At 39.2% G+C, this 26,970-nt stretch overlaps 3 protein-coding genes and 1 non-coding gene across 7 annotated transcripts; 2 read left to right on the plus strand and 2 right to left on the minus strand.

Moving 5' to 3' along the window:
• Positions 1-10,943: 10,943 nt before the first annotated feature.
• LOC112187506 (scarecrow-like protein 32) lies at positions 10,944-12,994 on the plus strand. The gene has a single exon (XM_024326338.2). It carries the CDS (start codon positions 11,269-11,271, stop codon positions 12,610-12,612), a length of 1,344 nt encoding a protein of 447 aa, XP_024182106.1. The 5' UTR covers positions 10,944-11,268; the 3' UTR covers positions 12,613-12,994.
• A 2,120-nt stretch (positions 12,995-15,114) lies between these two features.
• On the minus strand, positions 15,115-15,202 carry TRNAY-GUA. The gene is given in 2 exon segments: positions 15,115-15,150; positions 15,166-15,202. It is a non-coding gene; the product is annotated as a tRNA-Tyr (tRNA).
• A 1,120-nt stretch (positions 15,203-16,322) lies between these two features.
• On the plus strand, positions 16,323-19,759 carry LOC112190936 (BTB/POZ domain-containing protein At3g22104). 4 transcript variants are annotated; one of them, XM_024330449.2, is made up of 3 exons: positions 16,323-16,919; positions 17,642-18,751; positions 18,935-19,759. In XM_024330449.2, exons 1-3 carry the CDS (start codon positions 16,857-16,859, stop codon positions 19,394-19,396), a joined length of 1,635 nt encoding a protein of 544 aa, XP_024186217.1. In that variant the 5' UTR covers positions 16,323-16,856; the 3' UTR covers positions 19,397-19,759. The 4 variants fall into 4 exon arrangements, with proteins under 4 accessions (XP_024186217.1, XP_040371637.1, XP_040371636.1 ...); XM_040515703.1 differs by having other exon boundaries at positions 16,327-16,919; positions 17,595-18,751; XM_040515702.1 differs by lacking the exon at positions 16,323-16,919 and adding an exon at positions 16,980-17,440 and having other exon boundaries at positions 17,595-18,751.
• Positions 19,760-20,660: 901 nt separating this feature from the next.
• On the minus strand, positions 20,661-26,223 carry LOC112185032. Its single transcript, XM_024323243.1, has 3 exons — positions 25,219-26,223; positions 25,025-25,159; positions 20,661-24,800 (listed from the first exon to the last, which is right to left on the minus strand). Exons 1-3 carry the CDS (start codon positions 26,221-26,223, stop codon positions 20,661-20,663), a joined length of 5,280 nt encoding a protein of 1,759 aa, XP_024179011.1.
• Positions 26,224-26,970: the final 747 nt, after the last annotated feature.

The following is a 26,970-nucleotide window of genomic DNA, read 5'->3' on the forward strand; positions in this document are numbered from 1 at the left end:
ACAAAAATTCATGATCAAGTAAAACCAATTATGTATGCAATTGCAAATGATTAATTAGTTCAAGTATACACTGGCGGATCTAGGTAGAGGGTGGGGTGGGCTAAAGCCAGTCCGAGATATTTGGGCTTTAAAAAAAAAATTAGATGTGTATATATATATATATATATTTTAATTGGGTATAGTCCATAGTGAAGCCCACCCGAAGTACTCTCGAGTCCTGAACTCGAAGTTTGGTATGGAGACTACGGCCTATTTGAACGCGTCATTCTCTAGTCTCTCCTCCTCCCCCTCTCATCTTCTGCGGCTCTGCCCCTCTCCACTTCTCTCAAAGATCAAGTCATATCTACTTCTCTTACTCACCCTCTTCAATTTGGGGCAATGAATTCAATGTAAGTTCAATTTTATTTAATTGAATCAATCCAATTTGGGGCAATTTATAGGGTTAAGAATTGATGTGAAATTCAATTTTTTCTGTTGTAGTGGATTGAAGAATGAAGGTTGTGGTCAAATTCTATTGCTCTAGTTGCGGTCAAAAGAGGGATAGTTGTTGTTGTGCTATCCACAACCATGGTAACTCTCTCTCTCTCTCTCTCTCTCTCTCTCTCTCTCTCTCGACTGAAAGTTCTTCGAGTTTTCACTAAATCTGTGGCAGTAAAGGCTTAAGCTTCTCTTGAGCTAGAGCTAGGATTTGATTCAATTAGTGAATATAGAATTGTTTTGACGAATTTAGTTCAAATTGATTTGGTGATCTGGAAAAGTTGTGTGTTTCTAAGAAATTGTGATTGTTTTTGTTGCAGACTAAGAGAACAAAGAAGGCTGGAATCTTTGAGAAATACGGTACGTTCTATTGAATTTAGAGAGATTTAAATGCTTTTTTTTTGTTTTGTGTATTTTGATGGCTTCATTGGCTTTGTGATTGTTTGTGCTTTTTCTGTTTTGTGATGCCTTTGTGATTGTTTGTGAGAAATGTGTGGGCTTTGTAGAAACTAAAGAGTTCAAACATGGAGAATTTTCAGATTATATATTCTTCTCACAATAGAGGCAAATATACAAGTTACAGCCCTATACAACAAAGCAACTACATCAATACACTAATTACAGAATAAGTTAACTAATCCTAATAGGAAACTAATTACAACTCAATCTCAATCAAACCTCAAATCACGTCATTCAACACTCTCCCTCAAGTTAGAACATAGATGTCAATCATGCCCAACTTGTTAGTTGATTCTCTAAATATTCGTCCACATACACCTTTTGTAAGAACATCGGCAAGTTGATCTTCAGACTTAACAAAAGGAAACCGAATGATCTTTCTATCAAGGTTCTTTTTGATAAAGAATCGGTCCACTTCTACATGCTTAGTACGATCATGTTGTACTGGATTATGCGCGATCTCAATTGCTGCTTTATTGTCACAATGCAAGTCCATTGGTTTTGTAAGCTTGTACCCCAAGTCTTTCAATACATTTCGAATCCATAACAATTCACAAACTCCATGAGCCATACCCTGAAATTCAGCTTCAGCACTAGACCTTGCAACTACCTTTTGTTTCTTACTTCTCCAAGTCACTAAATTTCCACATACAAAAGTAAAATAGCCAGAACTTGACCTTGATTAGTCTGATCTCCTGCCCAATCTGCATCTGTATATCCTACAGCTTCCATCTCACCTCCCTTGTTGAACAAGATACCTTTTCCTGGAGAGGTCTTCAAGTACCCAAGAATACGATACACTTCATTCATATGTTCTTTACTAGGATTATGCATGAACTGACTGACTACACTCACGACATATGCGATGTTTGGTCGAGTGTGAGAAAGATAGATCAATCTTCCCACTAAACGTTGATACCTCCCTTTATTAGTTAAAATTTGGTCAGGAAATTCACCCAACCGATGGTTCATCTCAATAGGTGTCTCTACTGGCTTGCAATCAAGCATTCCAGTTTCAGCAAGAAGATCCAATATGTACTTCCTTTGAGATAGGCAGATACCTTGACTTGATCTAGCAACCTCAATACCCAAAAAATACTTCAATTGACCCAAATCCTTCATTTCAAATTCACGTGCTAGATAGTCCCTCAGTGCTTTCATGTCTATCGGATCGTCTCCAGTAATAACCATGTCATCAACATATACAATAAGGGCCGTGAGTTTCCCTGATTTGCGCTTTATAAGCAAAGTATGATCAGAGTTGCTTTGCCTATATCCAAATGCCTTCATACTCTTCGTGAACCGTCCAAACCAAGCTCGAGGTGATTCCTTCAGGCCATATAGAGACTTCTTTAGTCTACACACCTTCTCGGATTCAGAGTTCATAACTCCGGGAGGCACATCCATGTACACTTCTTCTTCTAAATCTCCATTTAAGAATGCATTCTTCACATCAAATTGTTGTAGCGGCCAATTATGATTAGCTGCGATAGAGATAAGAATTCGAATAGTGCTGATCTTTGCCACTGGAGCAAACGTATCTTGATAATCCACTCCATACTTATGAGTATACCCCTTAGCAACTAATCTTGCCTTGTATCTGTCAATACTTCCATCAGCATTCAACTTCACAATTAAAATCCACCTACAACCAACAATTGTTTTTCCTCGAGGCTTATCAACAAGCTCCCAAGTAGAATTCTTCTGTAAGGCACTCATCTCTTCATTCATGGCTTTCTTCCATTGTTCATCTGATAACGCTTCCTGCACATTACTCAGAATAGATACAGAGGATAATTGATTCATAGTGCAGGTAAGTGATTCAGACAACCTATGGGTAGACACATAATTACCAATTGGGTATTTAGTTTTGGTTGTAATTTCAGGTTCGTATTGTTTCTTTGGGATACCTCTATTAGACCTCTGTGGATTATCAATAAGGTTAGGAGTAGGATTAGGATTAGGTAATCCCTGAGATGCGACATCCTGCGACAGTTCTTCAGTTGGCGGTGTTAGAAAGATATTGGAATCATGGGAAACCTCTACCATTTCAGGTTCATGATCCACTATAATTTGCTCTTCGGATCCTGATTTTCCAGTTTGATCTCCCCCTATCGACTGACCAGTTTCACTTCCTGAAATACTTGGGCTTCCAGAATCGTTTTCAGGTGAAGAGTCAATCATTATGGTGTCATCTGATCCGACCGGTTGAGTCTCAGTACAAGTTTGAAGTCTATTTTCCAAGTTTTCCAATTCTAGAAACTCCTTTTCAATGATCGGGGACTGCCCTTTAACTTGATGATTCTCCCCCTGAAGGGTAGAACCCGTGAAATATGCATCCGACTCACGAAAAGAGACATCGAGAGAAATATACACCTTGTTTTCCTCAGGACCATAACACCGATAGCCCTTCTGAAATTCAGCATACCCAAGAAAAATACACTTGCGAGCACAATGATCCAGCTTGCCTCGTTGATGTTGAGGTATATGAACGAAGACGACACAACCAAACACACGAGGCTCTAAGTTTGGCATTGCAGGAATGGTGAGAAGATGATGCATCTTGTGAAACGGTGTTTGAAACTCAATGACTTGGGACAGTGTACGGTTGATCAAATATGCTGCAGATTTCAAGGCTTCACCCCAATATACAAGCGGTACATTCATTCCAAAGAGAGATGCCCAGACAACTTCCAACAACTGCCTATTCATCCGTTCAGCCAAACCATTATGTTGAGGAGTATAAGCATTTGAAGTTTGGTGTTGGATCCCATTACTCATAAAGAACTCCGACAAGACATTATTAACAAATTCACCACCATTATCAGACTGAAACACATGTATCTGCTTGCAGTATTGGGTAGACACCATACGGTGAAACTTATGGAATACATCACAAATTGCACTTTTATGGGTAAGAAGAGATATCCACACCATACGAGTACATTCATCTATAAACGTAACAAAGAACTGAGCACCTGACAATGTAGGGATCCGAGCAGGACCCGAGACATCAGAATGGATGATACTAAAAGGTTATGAACTTTTAGTAAAACTTGGGGAATATGTAATACGATGGCTCTTGGCCAGTTCACAAACATCACACTTAAAATCTGAAACAATACACTTGGAAAATAAAGAAGAATTTAACTTCTGAAAGTAGCCGAAGGAGAGATGTCCCAAACGCCGATGCCATAACCAAACAGTAGCTTTTGCTTCTTCTACCCCTCCAACCTTATTTGCCTGATGAATCCTCTGTTCCCCATGCCACTACTTGTCAGGTCCAAATAGTAGAGATTGCCCTTTCTAACACCATAACCAAGAACCTGCCTAGTCAGAATGTCCTGAAACACACAAAAGTAATTCCAAAAAGTCACAATACATGCAAGTGCTAGAGTGATTTGACTCACTGATAAAAGGTTATAGTCTAGAGAAGGAACAATAAGGACAGAGTCTAAAGTAAGGGATTTAGAGAGATGGATAGAGCCCTCCCCGATTACTTGGGAAGAACCACCATTCGCAGTAAATATAGAAGTTTGAGATGAGGGTTTAAATGATGACACAATACTAGAATCATTAACCATGTGATCAGATGCACCAGTATCAATTAACCAAGTACTATTCGAAGAATTTGCCGAAAAAACTTTACCTTTACCATCCATACCTAACTGAGCAATGCTTGCAGAGGGGGGTTCTTATGTAGTGACTGCAACACCTTTACTCTTCTTCGCAGCTATATTCTTCCGTGGCTTCTTGGTGAAATCCCACCATTCCGGATACCCAACCAGTTCATAACACCTCTGCTCAGTATGCCCATTGTCTCCACAATAAGTGCACTCCAATGGGGGAAGACCAGTGCGGGGAGGCCGAGGTCCTTTAGGAGGATTAGAGAAACTCTGTGTTTGCCCTTTCGGATGATTAACAACCATGACAGAAGAATCAGTCACAGGTGTAGGAGCTCCCATCACCTGTTTATGAGTGAAAACCCGACGAACAGTTTGATAAGATTGCTCTAGAGTAAGTGGTGGATTTTTTCGAAGAATCTCACCCCGCACTCGATCATATATAGCATCCAATCCAGAGAGAAACATATGAACCAGAAGGCGACCTACATATTGTTTTAGGAGACCAATGCCTTCAGCACTTCCAGCTTTCACAGTAGTGCATTGATCAATCTCTTGGAAAACAGCAGCCAACTGATGCGCTCAAAGCAAGCGCACAATTTAACCCTGAAATATCGTTAGTAGTATAAGCAAATAGGGATCGTTCTATTCCGGGGATTGAGGGTACACCTGTAATTGTGTAACAAATAAAGAAAAGTATTATTTACAAAAATAAAATAAAGAATATAAATATATACAATTGTATAAACAAATAAAGAATTAAAATAATAAAGTATTATTTACAAAAATAAAATAAAGAATATAAATATATACAATTGTATAAACAAATAAAGAATTAAAATAATAAAGTATTATTTACAAAAATAAAATAAAGAATAAATATATACAAGTAAACACAAATAAGGGGGGGGATTAGGATTCTTAAAATTAAAATTAAAATAAATAAAATAAAGAAAACGTAAAAACATATATACAAGGGTGAATCGCAAGGAACAAAGATCAAAACCACATCTATATGCAAGAAATCCAATTACAATTCCTATAGTTGATTTTAAATGTCATGAGAGAGGAGTTGATCATGTGAAACATTCGAAAGCAAATGAGTTCCCATATTTTACTTTTCAATGCTAATTAACCTAAGCGAAAGCACCTAGATTAATCCTATCAAACATGCAATCAAGCCCTAGAAAGCTAGTCAATCATGACATGTTCAACGCATTAGACATAGAGAAAGGCTATCAACTCAAGTGTACAACTTAGTATGGAAAAGTCCACCTAATTGCAATCCTCTTTAATTAAATTCGATCTTTGCACAAAACCTTTACTACTTTGATTCAAGTTTACACAAAACGAAAAGTCGATTTCATGTTCTTAAACCTAGCACCAATTATATCAAAACCCTAAGTGTTTGCAACCACATAAGATTAAAATACAAAAGTTTTCTATCATGCAAATTTAATTAAACAAACCCACATAAGCAACATAAAAATCAACATATAGAAATCACAACTTTATCTCAAAACATATAAACGGGCTTTAAACTTTGCCCTTAACATTATTTGTTAATTAGAATTCATAGTTCTACAAATCTAAACAAAGAAAACCAAAAGAAATTACAAGGAAAAAGATAGAATTACACCATGAAGGGAGTGGATGATGAAGAGCTTGAGACGTTGATCTTGAATCTTTAAAGCAAGACTTCACTATCACGGCACAAGGTGGATGATGACGGCTAGGAGGCTTCATGGCTTCTTCTTCTCTTCTTCTCTTTGCTTAAAAATGCAGAAACTTAAAACTAGAGAATGGAGAGAAAAATGGAAAGGAAATGGAGAGACAAAGAAGATGAGATGGATGAAGGAAGATGTGTAGGATGAGAGGAGAAGGTGTTTATATAGGGAAGAAAAAGAAGAGTGAAATGATGAGTGGAAGAAAAATAATGAAAGTGGAGTATGAAAGTGATTTGTAAAATATGGAAAAGAAAGAGAAATGATGAAATGAAAGCAAAGCATGAAGGTGCAGCAACATGGAAGTGATGATGATCTATTAAAGAGATTGTAGAAAAAATATATCCAAGGAAAAAGAGAAAAGCATCTAGCTTTCTTCATGTGGGTGGGAAACATGAATATGTGGTGTTGAGCTGTTTTCAGGTCAGTTTCTTCCCCTTTATTCCTTCAATTATTTCTCCAACAAGACTTCATTATATTCCTTCGACTTCTTCATATGAAATGTTCCACTATGAGTGTAGATCATCTTGACAAATTTTCAGAGCTTCAATCCATGTGGTTGGGCCGGAAATGCTGCTGGACCTCTTACAGGTCCAGTTTTCCGGTTTTGCTTCTGTAGAAAATTGGGCTGATTGTTTGAAGGCCTTCCACTCATATTTTTCTCTGGTACTCTTCATAAGAAATGATCCTTTGGGTGTCTAGAATGGATCTGGAAGGTTTCAGCTCATTTGAAGTTCATTTGGTCAGGCGGCCGCTCCTTCTTCTTTGCTTGGCTTGGTTTCTCCTAGCCGGAGTAGGAATATGTGTAAAATTGATCTTTTAATACATTTCCATTTTTCTCCATCATTTCCAGGTAATTATGGACCTAACGCTCATTTCACCTTCATTTACTCCAATGTACCTAAAAATAGAAATTGAATTAAAAATCGATTCAGTTAAGGAATTAACTAAGCAAAATGTGAGGAATTAACTATTAAAATATCACATTAAAATGCTCCTATCACCAACTCATCGTAGTAAGTTGCAAGAGATCGACCATTCTGTTTTGTTGAAAAACACTTTCTATGCAATTCAAATATCTGAGTTTCATCTGAGGTGTCAGTATACATAGCTGCAAGAGAATCCCAGACTTCCTTTGCAGTTTCTAGACCAACATATTGATTCATTAAGGTTGTGGTCATTGAATCACACAACCAACCTTTTACCTTGTCATTTTCAGAACACCAATTTTCAAAATCTTCATTATCCTCTGCTGGCTTTGTCTTAGTGTCACTGATATACCCCCACATATTTCGACCATTGATTCGCACCTTCATGATCTTGGACCAAATGGCATAATTGTTCTCTGTCAACATGGTGCCAGTAGGGAAAGGTGAGTCGATCTGATTCGTAACATAGTTATGAACAACTTGAGGAGGGGTTGCACTTGATCCAGTAATTTGTGGCACGTTGTCTTCAGATTTGTTTCCCATTGAGCTTCAGATTATCTTCACTCTTCACAGGTATTGTGAAAAAAATAGGGTTCTTCGATTTGGGCTACGCAGTGGAATTTTCAGATTGTGGTGTGCTACTTCAATATGCTTTGCTTCGGATTCAATTCGATTCGCTTCACTTCGAGAGAGCAAGGTACGATTAGGAGTCGTCCTGCTTTGATACCATGTAGAAACTAAAGAGTTCAAACATGGAGAATTTCCATATTATCTATTCTTCTCACAATAGAGGCAAATATACAAGTTACAGCCCTATAGAACAAGGAAACTACATCAATACACTAATTACAGAATAAGTTAACTAATCCCAAATTCCCAATAGGAAACTAATTACAACTCAATCTCAATATATCTTGAATCCACCACTGCGAGTATACATGTATATATATATTCTGAAATGCATTGTGAACATTAGTTTTGCATGTTTTGGTACATATATTAAACACAAAACTGATGCCAAACGTACAGACATGGATTGATGAAATTATCTATAAATTTGAACTTTACTTAGTTTAAAGTTTAAACTATAATTATCACTCGCGGGACGATAAATATATAATTTATGATTATGGTTACGGGCATCTACCTGAATGTGATTTCTGCATGATTGAATGAATCACTTATGGTCCGGATATGGAGACAAAGGCTTTAGCACTGTACATTATTAATTATATACAGAACAATTCCTTTACCAAGAGTAAAAGAACGTAAAATCTAAATCACACGATTTTCGATTCGTCGGGTCGTCGACATCTATAGGAGTAAAGTGAGAATGACTTGTCTTACGTGCAGGAGGCTTTTCAGTAACAAGTTATTCAGAAGATATGTAAGTTCCAGAGTTGCTGACATTCATGAATTATGAATCCATGATGGTTCAAATCAGAAGCCGAAAGAACTCCATCTTGCCCTTTTAAGAAGATAGTCTAAGTATCGTAGTTAATGCATGAAGATTAAATCCCTTCTGCTGCTCCAGGTTAAAGTCATTATTGACATCTTAAACCGATCATTGCGGCAACTCAAGCATCAAAAGCAGTTGAATGGGTATAGTAAAGTTACATATGAACATAAAGATCGAGACTATTCACTGTTTTGTTCATTTTGCAAGAATCATGCTGCGGAAAATATCAATTATATTCGCCTTTTGTATCTAGTATGTACGTTTCGATGAGTCACTCAAAACTGCTAGAGTGCTAGTATTGATATGCAGTGTATAAGCTTGGATGAGTAACTGTTTTAATTTTGTCTAATTGATTAAGGGTTTTCTTATGGAAGGTCGTTCAAAGCGGCGGAACTAGAATTTAAAGTATGGGGGGGGGGGTCCAAATAATAAATCAAAATAAAGAATCTTGAAAATAATACTTAGAAGTATAATCAGTTAAGTAAAATATTTCCTTTCTGATATATTTCATAACTTTTCTTTAAATTTTGGATGGTTCTTTACTTAAAGATGCTTACGGTAACTTTATTAAGTTTCTCCATTTGCCATTGCATGGATTTAGATTGGTGGGAGGGGTCCAATCTAGTTAATTGCATCAAATTTCCTTCTAGTTCTTTGGGAGTTAATGAGTGTTAATTGCATTAGATTGTGTTTGAGAAAATCTTTGGGGGGGGGGGTCCGGACCCCTTCTACTACTATAGTAGTTCCGCCCATTCGTTCAATGAGGCCGTACTAGCCATGGTTTAGCCAGCTAGTACAATATACTCTATTCTTGTAAACCATTCTCATCTTATACTATCCATGGTTATAATCTTACCGAAATTCTCAAAATTTTGGGGAATTCTCAATTCTATGTATTCGCCCATTCTTGTAATCATTTTCACTACTCCTGTAATATGAAAAGAGAAAAGCAAAGGTAAATTTACCGTTCCTAGTTACTCCATATTACAGTCACTAACAAAAAAAAAATACCATACAAAACGACAAACATCCAATATTCTATACTCTATAAGCCTCTTCAATATGCTGCAGCTTCGTCTAGCTAGTTCTATTCTCTTGAAACGACGACTGACCAAGAATGTTGTTCTTTACTTAAGAACTTAAAATAAGCAAACAACACAACTAATTATAGAGGTTTATGCCAAATATTATTCTGCGGTCTTTAACCCATATAAGGGTGACATCTTTGTGAGCAAACCAAACTTTGTCCTATCGTGGGGAAGAGGTCTAATTTGTCTTTTCCTGTGGCTTCACATGCCACAAGAAACCAAGCTGAATAGTTCATCGTGTATGTGGAAGGATGGGAATGAAAGGTAGCCATCACAAAGCTCAGAGGCAAATCCATTTCCTAATTAAATTAGTATTATGATTCTGTCTTAAATCGCATTCCATGAGTACAAGTTCGACAAAAATTTGGCCGGCTAAGACAGCTTCTTTAACCTACTCTTCACTTTCTTCATCTAATGAGATTAATTTAAGGTTATGGTACATACGTGCGAAGTAATTAGGAATGGGCCAAATTAGCTTAGGGCCTTAATTACGAAGGACTCCTATATTTGCAATTTGACGAATAGGACATGAGCGTCACATGTGGTAATTAATGACGAATGTAGAAGATTTTTTTTTTTTTTTAAAGAGAATGTGGTAGATCTTTTTATTGTTCCAGCTAGTATCCAAACCTACGATGCTATTTCAAATTACTATTGAAATTGTACTAATTCATAATCATCGTTTATACCAAAACTGTGATTGCATAATTGTTTTTATAGATAGAAAAAGTTATATGAAAACTTCCTGATTCATCACGTTATTGCTTTAAATTTCTATACAACTACATTAAGCTTTATAAAAATTGCTCAAACTACTTCGTTTTAGATATAGACATAAACTTATAATAGCTCGGAAATTCAAAAGAATTAAAGGATTCTATATTGTATTATAATCACTAGAATAACTGATTTGTGCAGTTTTGCATCTGTAGCTCTATATATCGATTAAATTTCACACACGTACAAAACCTATTAAATTAGTTCGGACAGTTCAAGAAAAGAAAAAAAATTACAAACTAGCTACGTACAGTCAGTCATTCGTGCAGCTAATCAATCAATGTACTCTTGTCATTTTACCATTCCGAATTCGTTTTGTGGTAAATAAATATGTATGTGGATAATTAGGGGATTAGGGATTCACTCTCTGGCCAGTGCTATATATATGGTTCAAGTAGCTACCACATAAGCTAATTAAATACATAGCTCTCAACTCAATGCCTAGCTCTGAGCATGTCTCAGAGACACAGAAGCCATAAACAGATCGATTTCTCCATTACCCAAAAGACCTCATATCTCTATCTCTTCGACCTGTGAAATCTCACAGACCAACCAGATAAAACCCTAGCTCGATCTTCAATAATCCCTCCCACCAATAATTACAGGCCGCGTGTCCAGCAGCTGGCTAGCATCTATTACTCTCCCTCTCCATCTTCATTTTCCTTCTTCCCTGAGCCCCAAATTAACCCTAATTTTTGTTCCCTTTGATTTCTTCCAAAATAAACCAGAGCCATGAAAACTGAAGTGAGAGTAGGAAGTAGTACGTCAATTGCTGCTTTACAGAATCCGAGTCTCTTGATCAACAGCACCACCTCTCAGGGCTCCCTTACCGGTGCCCTCAGAGGGTGCCTCGGAAGCCTCGATGGGGCTTGCATAGAGAAGCTATTGCTTCACTGCGCGAGTGCCCTAGAGAGCAACGACGTCACTTTAGCTCAGCAAGTGATGTGGGTGCTCAACAATGTCGCTTCTTCTGTTGGTGACCCTAACCAAAGGCTCACCTCCTGGATCTTAAGGGCACTGATCTCAAGATCCTCTAGAATTTGCCCGAGTCTCAACAATAACGGAGGCGGCGGACCTAACCCTAGTACTAGTACTACTAGCACCATCGCGGCGGAGAGGAGGCTGATGACGGTGACGGAGCTAGCTGGGTACGTTGATCTAATCCCATGGCACAGGTTTGGATACTGTGCATCCAATAGTGCAATTTTCCAAGCAATTCAAGGGTGCTCAAAAATTCATATCTTGGACTTTAGCATTACGCACTGTATGCAGTGGCCTACTCTCATAGATGCTCTGGGGAAAAGACCAGAAGGCCCTCCTGATTCACTTAGAGTGACTGTTCCCTCTTGTAGGCCTCTAGTCCCTCCTTTGCTCAATGTGTCAATTGAAGAAGTCGGTCTTCGTTTGGGAAATTTCTCTAGGTTTAGGGATGTCTCATTTGAGTTCAATGTCATCGAGAACTCCTCTTCTTTCGAGTTGTTATTGAGCCAATTAAACCCTACTTCGTTAAATCTCAAGGACGACGAGGCCTTGGTAGTAAATTGCCAAAATTGGTTACGCTATTTGTCCGATGATGAGGGTAGCACTAATAGTGCTCGTAACAATTTTCTTAACATGATTAGATGTCTCAACCCCAGAATCATAGTCGTAGTGGACGAAGATTCCGATCTAAGTTCCCCGAGCCTCAGTTCGAGAATCACCACATGTTTTAACTACTTGTGGATACCCTTTGATTCCTTGGAGACTTTCTTGCCCAAAGATAGTAACCAGAGGATGGAGTATGAGTCCGACATTGGTCAGAAGATCGAGACCATTATCGGTTTCGAAGGGGTCCAGAGAATAGAGAGGCTAGAGTCCGGCGTGACAGCATCTCAGAGGCTGAGGAACGCCGGTTTCTTGAGCTCGCCGTTCTGCGAAGAGACCGTCGGGGAAGTGAAGACCTTGCTCGATGAACATGCTAGTGGCTGGGGCATGAAACGTGAAGAAGATATGTTGGTCCTGACGTGGAAGGGGCACAACTCGGTTTTTGCCACAGCTTGGGTCCCAAATCAAAACGGGTTAATGTTGGAGGATTAAAATTATGGCCGGTGTAAGTTGTGTGTGGCCCTCAAAGTGTCTCAGGGGCATGGACAAAGAACAAAGCATAATGGTTTGCTTTTTCTCTTCGTCAAAAGCCGCAAATGATTGAGCACAAGACAAGAAAAGGCAGATGATCATCATCTTGCGTTGAATAAAATTGTTTTTTCACGAGCAGTTTGTATTGAAGCCCTTGGAAAGCTAGCTATGAAATATGATCACATGAAAGGCAAAGAGAGGAATGGACGTGTTTGTCTTCGGTTATTATATGAGACAAAATGTGGCACTTTAATTTGTTTGCCCATCTGTACATGTGCAGGCTTTTGTTTCTTGAAATAGTACTACAATGAATTATTAAGTTTACTTATTTGCTTGATGGCTAGTCCTTTCTTAATCAAAATATATGGGAACGTACTAATTACATTAAAAAAACATTCTTGCACTTCATAGTGAGCGATAATGTAATTTTTTGTTTTGTTTTAGTGTAGTAATGAATTTTGTTCGAGAATTATCAAAAGTGTAAAAAAAAAAAAGAAGAAGAACCTAGCTCTTCAACTCCTTCGAAGAGAGCAGAGGGACGGCACCGGTGGTGCCCCTTGGGTTTCCTCCGTTTTTTCCCGTCGGACGTAGCAGACAAGACTCTTAGTCGAGTGGAGAGAAGCGGGGTTCAGGGGGGCTGATTCAGGAGGTTTGAGTGCGTGACGATTCGTCATTTGGTCATCTAGCTTGGATGCCGAAAGGCTTTCTGATCAGGACTCTTTCCATGTGAGTTGTGATCAAAGTTCGGTGAGGTCAAGGCAACAGATCGGCTTCGGGGTATTGGGTGTAGAAGATCGGAGTTTCTTTTCCAAATTCCGGTTGGTTTGCCGCAGGCTTGGTTCATAGAAGGTAAGTAGCGGAACTTGAAGGGGATGCAGTGCTAGAACGGCCAGCCGCATGAAACCTTGGCGGTGGCGGCGATGGATTGGCAGAAGCTGATTAGGGCTACTGCTCTTCTTGCTCAAGTTTGATTTGTTGGGCTTTATGTTGTGGGCTAGTAGGGAGGGTGTCTTGCCACCCTCATTGATCACTTAGTGATGGGAGTGGGCCTAGCCTAAGAGGTTGACACTCTGGGCATTTGGGTCGGTATATGGTTCAGGACAAATCGTTTTCAGATCAAGACTGCTATTGGAATTGACAATTATCTGGAATAAGATTGACATTTTTTTCAAGCGACTTATGGATAAGGAATTACTCATATTTGTTTGCTAGGAAGCGGCTCTATGTTGGTACCGCAATTGCGCGTCTGGCTAATGGGGATGCTAGTTAACGATTTTGCCCTAAAAGACACGAAGTTGTTCTTTATTTATGAGTTCGCTTTACAAAGCCGACTCAAATTGACTTGTAATGAGTTTACATTACTTAGATAGGAGTTTGGTCGTTAACCGGCCATTTTTCTGTCTTTAAGTGTATGTTAGACTCTGACTTGTTGGCTAGTTATCTAATGCTTACTTCAAAAAAAAGCATAACCAAAGTATTATTTAGTTGGTTGTGAGCTGTGATCTTTAGTTAATTATAACTGACATCGAGGAGGTTATAAATTCAAATTTTATTGAAAAAAATTTGTTGTTTATACTAAAAAGAGAGAGAGGATAATTTGGTTAGTGATATAAGTCCTCCTTTTGTAAGTATGAGGTCATGAATTCGACTCACAGATTAGTAGCTATTAATTTTTTTGTTATGAAATAAAAAATAACCTAATCATCGCTGAAGCATTCAGAGCAAAGAAAAAACATCGATCAAGGCCAAATGCAAAGACCAAAGTTCTCCTTCCTAGTCACCCAAGATGAGTCACGATAAAAGATGGCCGGTTGAGATCAAAGTTCAAGCGACCAAACCCGCTAACAAAATGTGAAACAGTCGGTGATCTTGATATACTTGTGCACCCGCAATGAGGCTACTGGCTACACCTCCCCACGCGCAAAGCCACAGTTGCAAAAACAAAATTGCATCATGACCAGTTGTCTCTAATCCAAAGTGAGAAGCAGATGAACAATATTAAGGGTACCGCAAATCATAAAGCCCAGAATAGATCTTGACATATCGTCAAGTCAATGTTGTGGCTCATACTTTAGCTAGTTTTGCTTGTTCTTCTTCTAGTTCTTTATTTTGGGGTTTAGAGCCTCCAGATTGTATTGTTGATGTACTTACTAAGGAGTTTACCCCCTAATTAATCTGAGTTGACAATTTCTCTAAAAAAAAAAAAAGATCTTGACATATCGATCAAGTCCCTATATATATGATTATAATGCTCCTTAATGACTGCTATTTAGGTAACTTTTATGAGATCACGATGATAAAAGTGGAAATAGTATGAAAGTAATAACACAGAAGCTGGCTTAAAGCTCCAACTCAATTAGTTTAGTAGTAACAAAGCACCACACAGTGCGTAACCTCGTGGAGCTACCAAATCTTGACAGCACTAAAAATGCAAAAGAAGGAATATTTAAAAAAATAAAAAATTCCGACCTACCGGATTCGAACCAGTGACCTAAGGATACCTGTCTTAAACAACTACAGTCCTCCGCTCTACCAACTGAGCTAAGGTCGGTTTGATATTAGGGGTGTCTTTCCTAATATATATAACTCGATTTAATCTATAGAACATGATTGGGCTCAATGCTTGGGCTTGTTTTTTTGGAAGGGAAGCTTGGGCTTTTTAGAGAGTATGGAATTGCTATCAGACTACCCAAGTTTGAGCACACACATATATGTAAGTTAATTTCTTTCTTTCAACCTTGTACGTATTAATAAATCTCATTATTGTATTTAAAAAAAAAAATCTCATTATTGTCTCTTCTAATATCCTAGTCTTATAATCTAAAATGTTATATGATAATATAAACACCGAAGATATCTTAAAAAATCAACAAAACACAAAATTTTTTTTGTCGTAACTATCAATCGTTTGAGAATCCAAATATTATTAACACAATTTGAACTTAATCAATGTTTCGTATATATGAACTTTTAAATACTAAACTCAACAAAAAACTTGGATTAGAAGGGTGAACAGAGAAAAAAATTATTATAGCTTGAGATTGTCATATTACATTTAAAATAAGAGCAGGAAGAAATAGGTCTCTGCATTTTTTTTTTCAGTAAACAATTTGACGTATAAACTTGGAGGGAATTAATCAATAGTTTTCAGTCATGTAGTTAGAGCTATGCTCCCATATTATATAGTTTGGCTGCTTTTTGTGTGAGTAACTTGACTTAATATTTTGATGGAGAATGAGGCGTAATTGGTTTACTTCTAATTTTATGAAGGATCTAAACTTGATGGAGTGTGATGCTCTTCTCTTTGTCTGGTGTGTGACAGGATTTATTAAGTCCATTTCTTGATGGTTAATTCTTTTCAAACAATAGATGAAGTGTTCTCTTTAATAAATAAATAAAAAAGGCTTGGAGAGTTGGAGGGAATTAAAATGTCATGATCTTTTGTGTGCGACCCGGCATTCAGAAATGAGGGTCCACACCCAAACACAAACGTCCAAATTTCTAACCCAAATCACCAGCAAGAAAATCTGATAAAGGACCCGAAGTGGGCATTTCAGTCAATTCAGGAAACCTAGCTTGGGAGGAGAAGATGGAATGAAGTCAGGGACTTGCAGCGAAGAACGTGGAATAAACCCATGGAGGGAAAGCGAGCACCAAGCTTTACTTCCAAGCTCAATGGTCTCCCCCAAGAATTAAGAATATCAAACATTAACATCAATATTTTACTTCCACTTTTACCATTTTTCCTGAACTGAGATTCATTTTCTCTGGGAATGTCAGAATGGGGGCAACTACTTGTATTAGTCTAATTAATTAGTAACACACACTTCAACTGCTCTATGGATGCATTAGTCAAATATTATATATCACTCTTTCCTGTCTTTATACTCTTTGTTATTTCACACTTCCTTTAGATCCCTTGTCTCTCTATACCCCAGTTAATTGAGGCCCGAACCAATAGTACCCATTTTTGCATTAACCAAAGAAGCCCTTCACCTCTTTGTGTTTGTCCTCTTGCCCACTTCAGAATATATGACCTTGTGTCATCTTCTTCCTCCTCCACTTCACTCCCAATCTGGCCCCTCTTCATTTCTTTGTCTTTGTTGGGTTGTTGAAAAGTTGCTTTCTTTCTCTTCTGGTTACAATTTCCCAGAAAAGACTCCTGATTTGAGGTGTGTTTGGGGTGTTTTGATCGTTTGGGTACAATGGAGGTTTGTTGTGATCTTGAAGTGGATGTTAATGGTGAGGAGTCTTTCATGGTGAACAAGGTGAAAACTTCTGAAATGCTTGCAAAACCTACTGTATATTTTGCATCTTTTGCAAGTTCTGTGCTTTGTGTATGTTCTAGTAGTTTTTTTTTTCATGGCTAAATTCCATGTTACCCACCATTTAATTTTTCATCTGCTCTGCATTGATGTGGGTCATGGTCACCTTCAGCTTTCATGCTTCTGTTCAGTCTTTTTTTTTTGGAGGAGAACTAGACGTTGAAATGAAAAGGGCAGCAAAATGCTTCTCTTTATTTTCCTTTTGCCTTCCTTCTCTCATAGTCTCATTTAATGGTGGTGTTTATGGCGCTATGGGCCTGGAATGTTCCCCCACCCTTTCTTTCACGAATTTGGATCGCTCGATTTAACATACATTTATTGCTCAAATTATTTCTACCCTTCATTGAAGGGATGACCCCTGATCAGTCGGCACACTTCTGGGTTGCCCTCCCCACAATTTATGGCCTAGAAGGACCTCTATTTGGTCTTTTCTTTCTTCCCAATTCAATGTGTTCATTCTCTTGGTGGGTTTCCGTCTATTCTGAATTGAGATTTTTTTTTTTTTTTTTGGTTCTGTTTGTTTCAGAAAGCCTTGATATTGCATAGCTTTGTGACCCATCTATTAGCTCTCTATGAGTTGCAAGTGTTATTTACTTTTTTTTTTTTTTTTTTTTTCAGCTAGCTAGTTCTCATCCAACACTGGCTTTTGATGACTATTTCTGCAGAGAGTTATTGCTTCCTATTCGGGCAAGTTGAGCAAGTTACTTGGCAAATCAAAAGGTTCCACAAGAAATCTTAAAGTTGTCTTCCATGACTTTCCAGGAAGGGCAGAGAGTTTTGAGCTCATTTCAAGGTTCTGCTACAACAATGGCAGCATTGACATAACTCCTTCCAATATTTCCCTCCTACATTTTGCTGCCATTTTCATGGAAATGAACATTTCTGTTTCCGGAGCACGCAATTTGTTTGAAAAAACCGAGAAATCACTTGAAGAGATGAGGTATTGGACTTGGTCTGAGCTCTTGATTGCTTTGAAGCAGTGCCAAGATTTACTTCCGGCAACTAATTGTTTGCCTCTACTTGAGAAATGCTTGGATTGCATTGTGGGAAGACTGGCTTTGGCCAGTGAAGCAAGTCCATGTCCTTCAACTTCATCCCCAGATAGCTCTGGCATTCGGTTTTCGTGTGACACTAGAAGCACCGAGAGCTTGAAAACCAGCTCCTCTCGCTCAACATGGTGGTTCGAGGATCTTCTAGTTTTAGGTCCCAATTTGGTTGAAATGCTGGTGAAGTCCATGGTTACTCGAAAGTTTGATCATGTTACTATCAGTAGGTTCCTCTTTTATTACCAGAAATCGAAGTTCTACACTGTCGAATCCGATGCCAAGCGCACTATTGCAGAAGCAGTCATTGATATGCTTTACATTCTTGATCAGAGCTCTGTTTCTTGCAAAACTTTGTTTTGGATTCTTCGTGTTGTTCAGAATATAAACATAAACAAAAGCAGCAGGAATAAGTTGGAGAGCATGATTGGCTCACAGTTGGATCAAGCATCATTGGATAACTTGCTTGTTCCTTCCCCACATGGGATCAATCACTTGTATGATGTCAATCTTGTTTTGAGGTTTTTGAACTCATTTCTGCTCGGAGGAACAGCAAAAGCGTCTCCTATGAGATTGAGGAAAGTTGGAGTCTTGGTGGATTTGTATATAGCAGAAGTAGCCCCAGATCCTTGTTTAAGGCCTTCAAAGTTTCTGGCTTTAGCCATGGTCCTGCCAGATGCTGCTAGAGACTCCTATGATGAACTTTACCGTGCCATCGATATGTATCTAGAGGTATTGCATTTATCTCAATTTTTTATTTATTCAAGTCATCTAGTTTCAATTACCTATAATTTTAGCCGTGTACATAAGTTATGATCGTTGATCGACATATCAAATTTGACAGCTTAGAACATTGAGACTAATTTTAGATTACTGTGTATGAAACTTCTTATGGATTGAACCGGTTTGTTATAGGTACATGGAGGATTGTCCGAAGAGGAAAAGATGAAACTCTGTTGTTTATTTAACTATGAGAAGCTCTCGGAAGAAGCTTGCATACACCTTTCTCAGAATGCAAAATTCCCATCAAAATCAGCAGTCCAAGCTCTCATTTCTCAGCAAGTCAAGCTTAAGAGCTTAGTTCATGCCACTAACAATCCCAAGTCCTATGGTGACTCCCCTTTTAGTGTCGCTGAGGTAGATAATGAGGGAAGGAATGATCATGATTCCAATGAACAACGCGTGCTTTATGCTGGAAAACTTGATCTCTCGGCTGACAACGAGAAACTGAGAGAACATTTACATGGTATGCAGTGGAGGGTCATGGAGTTGGAAAAAATGTGCAAGAAAATGCAAACCCAAATGGCAAAGTTCACAAAATCAAGAGTGTTATCAAGCCACAGTCATGCAAGATCTTTGCCCAAACTTTGTTCATGATAGTTTTGCATTTCATTTATTTTTATTTTTATGAAGTACCATATCTCATATATGTATAGCAAAAAGGAATGGGTGGGGGTTTATGACTTTTTGTGTTTCTAACAGTTTTCTTTCTTTTCTGCATAACTAAAGGTGAACTCTTGGTTGTATACAGTTACAGAAAGAGAACTGCTGTTGATTCATTTTGTTATGACTAGTCCCTATTGATTTTTCTGTAGTGGTCTTGGTAGAACATGGGAATTCAAGGTTAAGTCATTTTCCTCAAGTCACTCTCACATTGGGGCATTCTCTAATGCAATGCAAGCTGGAAAGCAGCTTGATGTCAAATTTGAGAGGGAATGAAAAGCTGAGCATAATTCATTATACTTTTCCATTCAAGGGATAAGCTGCATATTTAGCACATGAACTGTTCGCCCTTTTCTTAATCATCATCATCTACAATGTCCTCTATGTGAAACCCAAACGTCAACCGGTTATCCTTTCCAACTATTGACCGAATTTAATGGTTGGAATTTGAAGAGCTAATGTTCTAGAGCATTGTAGAATTTTTTACCGCATAAATTAAAGATTAAGGTTTCTTTTGTCTCAATTATTTGTCAACTAATAAAACAGAGAATAAAAAGCTAGTAGTAAGATATTATATACAAGTGGTAGTTGTTGTTGACTTGCCCCAAAAACAATCGAAGTAGGAAACTGAATGACAAGGTTCACTTATTGACTCCAAGTCTTCCTTTGCATTATTGACTGCAAGCCTATACAGAAAAACACAAGTTGACATGTACAACTCTCAACTCTTTGTTCTCTTTAGCTGTCAAAGAATCTAAGAAAACTATTCCTGAAGAGTGAAAACTAGAATGAACCAACTGTTAAAAACTGATTATTGTTATAGTGTATAATTATATAAGTAATTAACTAATTATTGTTTAACTAATTATTTTTATTTTTTTAATTTTAATTTTATTTTTATAGTGTATAATTATATAAGTAATTAACTAATTATTGTTTAACTAATAAAGAAAATATAATGCGTGATGCTTATTGAATTTCTGATCATGCCAAATCAATCAACTCGTATATTAACTTTTTTTTTTTTTGGGCTGAAATATGATTGGAGAGAGCAGAGCCTCCCAACCCGATTTATTAAAAGAGCTGGATGATACAAACAGAAGAAGGGAGGACAACGCCCATACCCCTAGCCAAAAAACAGAAAAACTATGCTATGCCATAGTCGATCAACAGATGAAAGCAACAAGAAAACTACAACTCAAATAAACCGAAAATTGGGAAGACTAAGTGAGTCTCGTCGACAAAGATCCAGAAGAAAAGGAGGAGCCTCATTCCACCACACCAAGCCTGACGATGACAAACCAACATTAGCAAGCGCATCTGCCACCTGATTTCCCTCTCTAAAAATATGAGAAGATTTTAATTGCATTTGCGAGATACGGTGCAAACAATTATCCCAAGCAACACGGAACCTCCATGGAACAAGATGGGGTGCACGAAGGAAATTAAGTACCATAGCTGAATCAACCTCAAGCCAAATGTGCTTCCACTCCCTAACCCAAGCAAGCTCAATTGCCTGAATAACCGCCATGATCTCCTCATCGACGGAACTAGGAATCTCAAGATTAGAAGCAAAAGCACCCATAAAAGAGCCCTGATAGTCCCTAAACACTCCCCCGCAACCTGTTCTTCCCGAAACACGTTGCCATGCACCATCTGTATTAATCTTCACCCAGCCCATAATTGGAGGAATCCAATTAACCTCAATAATCCTTGGAGACCGACGAGGACGACAACTAATTCCAAAAAATTTTAAGATTTGAAGCTCAACCACTGAATTAAACATACTTCCTGTGGCTAGTTTACTAGCAGCTTGAACATGACCCATAATTAACCTCTTCGTGGCCTCCACAGTAACCACACAATTATCATGCTTCATTTTGTTTCTAGCTCTCCATATAAACCACAAAGTAGTGGTAAAACAAATAAGCCAAACTTCCTTTACTTGGGAGCTACGACCAACACACCCCAAGTTTAATAAATCCAACAATGAAGCTGGCATATAGGTCAAATTAAAAACTACCACCCAGCTATCCCATAATGAAGCAGAGAATGGACAAGTCATAAAAATATGAATCAAAGACTCTTCATTTAAACCACAAAGAACACAGCGAGAAGCCAAACAAATACCCCGACGCTGCAACAAGTCCTCTGACAACACCCTACCCCGTAAGACCTTCCACACATGAAGAGAGATTCTAGGAATAATAAATTTTGTCCAAATAAGCTTACCCCAATCTGTGAGCGGAAGATGTGGGCGTAGGAAGTGAAAAGCCTCCTTCGCTGTTAGCACACCAGAAGAGGATGGAGACCAAATCAACTTGTCGGGTTTGTTAGGAACCATAGCAATAGGCACCGCTCTAATTAACTCACACAAGTCAGAAAAATGATTGTGGAGTAACGCAGGAAGACGCCAAGCTCCATTATGAATAAAATCTGCCACCAACCAATCAGCAATAGTAGACATATTTGTGTGAGGCCCAAAAAAATGGAGAAGAGGCTTTCCCAAAAAATTGTCGCGCCAGAAAGAAATTTTCTCACCCGAGCCAATAATCCACCTTGAGTTCTCCTGAATTAGATCCCAGAAGCGCCTCACACCCGGCCAGATAGAGGAACTAGCATATGAACGACGCAAAACTCCATTACGGCAAAACCGACCTCGAAGAAAAGAACTACCCAATGAAGGAGAAGAAAAAACCTCCCAACTCCGCTTAAGAAGCAGAGAGCGATTCAGAACAATCAACTGCTTAAGGCCTAGCCCACCCTCCTCAACCGGTGAACAACAAGTTTTCCAAGCAATTAAAGGGATACCACGCTTATCAATAGAGCCAGACCATAGGTAATTGCGACACCAGACTTCCATCCGACGCAACAAAGAAATAGGCCATTCATACACTTGGAAACAATAAACAAGCATGCTGTTAAAAACCGATTTCAACAATTGAAGACGGCCTGCCATAGAGAGTAGAGAGCCCATCCAACTAGAGAGACGCACCCGAATTTTATCCACCAAAGGCCGGAAATATGAGACACGAGGCTTCCCACGGAAAATAGGCACACCTAGATAAGAGAAAGGAAACTCCCCAATAGGAATGCCGAGAGAACTACTAATAGAATGCCTTCGGTAAAGAATGTGTCTGCTGAGAAAAGCGTGAGACTTAGACTTGTTAATTCTTTGCCCTGAATTAAGCCCATACTCCTCAAAGAAAGTCATAACCAACTCCAAACTGCGTTTATCTCCTCGACAGAAAACTATCACATCATCAGCAAATAAAACATGTGAAGGAGCCAATGCCCCCCTTGGGGAAGAAATAGGGTGCAACCGACCACTACTCAACAACTCAGAGAGACCCCTACTAAGAACCTCTTCTGCCAAGCAGAAAAGAAGAGGGGACAAAGGATCTCCCTGGCGCACTCCACGACCACAGGAAAAATAACCCACCGACCTCCCATTAATTAACAGAGAGAGTTTCGCCGAATGCAATAACACCTTAACCCAATGCACAAAAATAGGGTGAAAGCCAAAGGCCTCCAAAACCTTCAAAATAAAATCCCAGGAAAGAGTATCAAAGGCTTTGGCAATATCCATTTTAATTGCAACATTTCCACCATGACATTTGGAGTCCAATAGATTAATACACTCTGAAGTAGTAATAATGCAGTCCGCTATGTTCCGCCCTGGAACAAAAGCATGTTGTTGAGGAGAAATAATCCGTGAAGCAATGGAAGCCAGCCGGATAGAGATAATCTTTGGGATAATCTTGAATACGAAATTGGCCAATGCAATAGGCCGAAATTTCTTAATAGAGTCTGCATGATCCACCTTGGGAATAAGAATAATCAAGCTTGAATTAAAAGAAGGTGGCAATGAACCATGCTCGAAAAAAGACTGAACTGCCTCAATTACACAAGCACCCACGATCTCCCAACAAGAAACAAAGAAATGTCCATTAAAACCGTCAGGTCCAGGTGCATTGTCTGGGTCCATATTTTTCATTGCTAAGAAGATTTCCTCTGGTGATGGAATAGCTGTTAGAGCCTCATTTTCCTCGATAGTTACTAAAGAAGGAATGACACGACTAATGAGACCCGAATCATAACAATCTGCATGATTAGCAAAGAGGTGCGAATAAAAATCCACAATATGATTCTGAATAGTAAGAGGATCCTGAAAAACCTGATCACCATCTCTAAGTAGAGTGATGGAAGAACAAGAGCGTCGCACCCGACACATAACATGGAAGAAAGATGAGTTACGATCGCCCTCTGAAAGCCAACGCAACCGAGATTTCTCCTTCCAAAACATCTCTTGTAAACGCATGGACTCAGTCAAGTTTGCCTGAAGCTCACATTCCTTGGTAAAATCTGCATCAGACCCCCCAGTAGTAGAAATATGTTGTTGAAGAGCAACTAAATCTGCAAGGTCCGAGTCAACACGCCTGTGAACATTACCAAAAACTTCCCAATTCCAAGACCGAAGTGCTTGACGCAAAACTCTCAATTTATGTTGTAAAATTGTAAGAGGGTATCCGTGCACCGTAATTGCATCCCAACATTGCTTGACAAACCCATGAAAGCTACCATGCTCTAACCACATTCTCCGAAACCGAAATAGACTTTGATGTGCCCCAAAAGCATTAGAAAAAGACATAAGTAGTGGATTATGATCAGAGCATATCCGTGGTAAGGTGCAGCAATCAAACGTATCCCAGCTATCCATCCAAGCGAGATTTTCTAGACAACGATCAAGTCTTACCTCTACATTCCCCCTAACACCTCTCCGACGAACCCAAGTAAATTCAGCCCCTTTAGTGTCAGTATGAAAAAGTTCACAGATATCAGACATAGCTTGAAACTCCTCACAAGATCTCTGACAAACTGGCGCACCACCCTTTTTCTCATGAGCCCCAAGAATTGCATTGAAATCACCAAATACAATCCAAGGTCCAGAAACAAAGTTATTCTTAATAGAAGCAATATCAATCCAAAGACGACGCCGATTCTCCATACTTGTACGAGCATAAACAGAGGTTAGCACACAATTAACTGAATCAAAAGTCACCTGAATAGAGACTTGTTGATCAGACCTAGAAAGCACGTTAACCACATGATGTATAGAAGATTTGCAGAGAACCCACAAATTAGGAATAGAAGAACCCCTGTCATTTGTACACACCGCTACCAAATTCAGAGACCTCCAAAAACTAAGCGGAACCGAATCAAAAGAGACAAAAGGCTCCGAAATACACAACACATCAGGATTATTATCCATAACAAACTTTCTAAGAGCATTTTGAGTGGGGTCATTAGAAATACCCCGCAAATTCCAATAGAGAATCTTCATTGAGGAACACTTTTAGAACGATTAAGATAGGCTTCTCTGTTAGAAGCCAAAGCCACTTGTCTCTTCTGGTTTTTCTTTTGAGCTTTAGACTGAACCACTGTAAACTCACCCTCATGAACATCCCGTTCAGTTTCATCAAACCAACTATTAAGTAGAGTTCCCCCTCCCGTGGCTCCTCTTTATGGAGAAAAACCTCCGGTTTCCTGAAGATCACCAACCTGGGGAACCACATTATCCACCACCTGCAGCGTTGCACCCTCAATAGGTACACTCACAGTACTAACAACCAGCTCCACCCCACTAGCCTCATCTCTCATGCAACCTTCGGGAGTGGCCTCTTGCTCAAGAGGAAGCTGCAAAAGTGAGTTCACAGCTGACCTAACCTCATTAGGTTGTGCTAAAATCTCATCACACACTTATCCAGGCCATCCGTATCATGATTTTCCTGAACAATTGGCGACTTCTGCACAAAAGAAGGGCCTTCACCATCGTCCATAATCGGAGTAGGAGTGGCCTGAACAATAATCTCCTTACCGGGGCGCTGCTTCGGAACATACACCTGGGAAACAACCCTCCGTCGGGACTGTTTAGCTCCACGCCTTCTAGAGCGTCCGCGAACATACCTTGAATCAGTAGATTCATTGGCAGAGGGCTTTACAAATTTGCAATCCGTGACACGATGTCCCACATTACCACAATGGGAACAAAGGTCAAGAAGCTTCTCATAATCCACCGCTTGCACAAAAATTTCTCCATTCTTACGCTTAATCACAACCTCCAAAGGAAGGTCAACAGAGAGATCAACGTCCACAAGAACCCTAGCAAACAGACCATACTTGCGTTCCAAAGTGTTGGGGTCAATTTTCACGGGAGCGCCAATACCACTAGCAATCTCGGATAACGTCCGCGCTTCCCAGAATTCCAGCCCTAGATTCCAAAATCTAACCCACACCTGCGCATTCGTGTTCTTTTGACTCGCCGGGGAAAAATTCGGAACCCATTTCATAAACCTCAACGTACCAGGCTTGAGAGCGATAGCACCCTGCGCCCAAACCCTAGCCAGTGAATCTGCCGAGGCAAAATTGAACGAGTAATATCCCTTCCCCATTGGGATGATCGTCCAACTACCTAGACCGCTCCAAATAACCCCAAGCTTACGCTGCAGATCGGGTGGAGAATACGGCTTATCCCCGAAGGCCAATTGCAGGCGACCAAGCAACATGTGCTTACACTTATCCAGCCCAGACTGATAGGCTTCCTCAGATATCATAACAGTAGTTTTCCCATCCTGTACAACCGGCGTTGGTAAATCCACAATGGGAATGGAAGACGGGCGAACCACATATGTGTAGGATCTCTTTATTGAGGCCCCTTCATCCAAGAAAGTCCAAGGACAGATCACAGATGTGGCAGCCATGTGAAGTGCAGTCAACGAAACCCTAGATGGGTTTTTCTCTTAACATGCATGTACTCCCATTGTTTATCGAGTATCCAAGTCCCAACTCGTATATTAACTTCACCAAATCAATCAATAACAAATCAATACATCAGAATAGTAGCTACAACAGTTTCAAATCAATACACCAAAGGAATCAATTCCAAATCAATACACCAGAATAATAACTATAGTAATTTCAAATCAATATAAACCAAATCAATGCACCAGATTAATAGCTACAGTAATTTAAAATTAGTATACCGAATCAATCAATACCAATTTAATACACTAAAATGGTACTCATCCATCTCCTTCTTCCCACGACCCAAACCCCCAAATCCAACTTCAGAACGCAGACGGAGATGAACCATTGATCATGAGAGCCACCCCTAGGACCCATGACCCAACCCATAGAGATCGCTCTGGCACTGCAATAGTCCGCAGATCAGGACAACTCGAACGATGCCTCGTAACTAAACACCGTCAAAACAACGCTCGTCCTCGATTTTTGAAGAACAACGGCGAACTTATCGACGTCGTCGTCGTCGTCAGTGGCTTTGAAATACAACGATAATGAAGAGGAAAACAAAAACAAAAAAGCTAGCCTAATACAGCTAAAACGACCGCCAAGAAGCATTGCCTAGCATAAAATCGACTCGGAGAGGTGACGCCCAGCGCCTAGGCAGCCTCCTCAGCCGATTTTTAGAACACCGCCCACAACAGGTC

Source organism: Rosa chinensis, chromosome 2, assembly GCF_002994745.2.
Source record: "Rosa chinensis cultivar Old Blush chromosome 2, RchiOBHm-V2, whole genome shotgun sequence".
NCBI lineage: Eukaryota > Viridiplantae > Streptophyta > Magnoliopsida > Rosales > Rosaceae > Rosa > Rosa chinensis.

Excerpts from the sequence above, each read along its gene's own strand:
- LOC112187506 (XM_024326338.2), top strand. The coding sequence starts at position 11,269 with ATGAAAACTGAAGTGAGAGTAGGAAGTAGTACGTCAATTGCTGCTTTA.
- LOC112190936 (XM_024330449.2), top strand. The coding sequence starts at position 16,857 with ATGGAGGTTTGTTGTGATCTTGAAGTGGATGTTAATGGTGAGGAGTCT. Across the intron at positions 16,920-17,641 it reads AGTCTTTCATGGTGAACAAG|AGAGTTATTGCTTCCTATTC; the intron begins GTGAAAACTTCT and ends CTATTTCTGCAG. Across the intron at positions 18,752-18,934 it reads CCATCGATATGTATCTAGAG|GTACATGGAGGATTGTCCGA; the intron begins GTATTGCATTTA and ends GGTTTGTTATAG.
- LOC112185032 (XM_024323243.1), bottom strand. The coding sequence starts at position 26,223 with ATGGCTGCCACATCTGTGATCTGTCCTTGGACTTTCTTGGATGAAGGG. Across the intron at positions 25,160-25,218 it reads CGGATGGCCTGGATAAGTGT|CTTCCTCTTGAGCAAGAGGC; the intron begins GTGATGAGATTT and ends TCACTTTTGCAG. Across the intron at positions 24,801-25,024 it reads TGGATAATGTGGTTCCCCAG|ATTCTCTATTGGAATTTGCG; the intron begins GTTGGTGATCTT and ends TCCTCAATGAAG.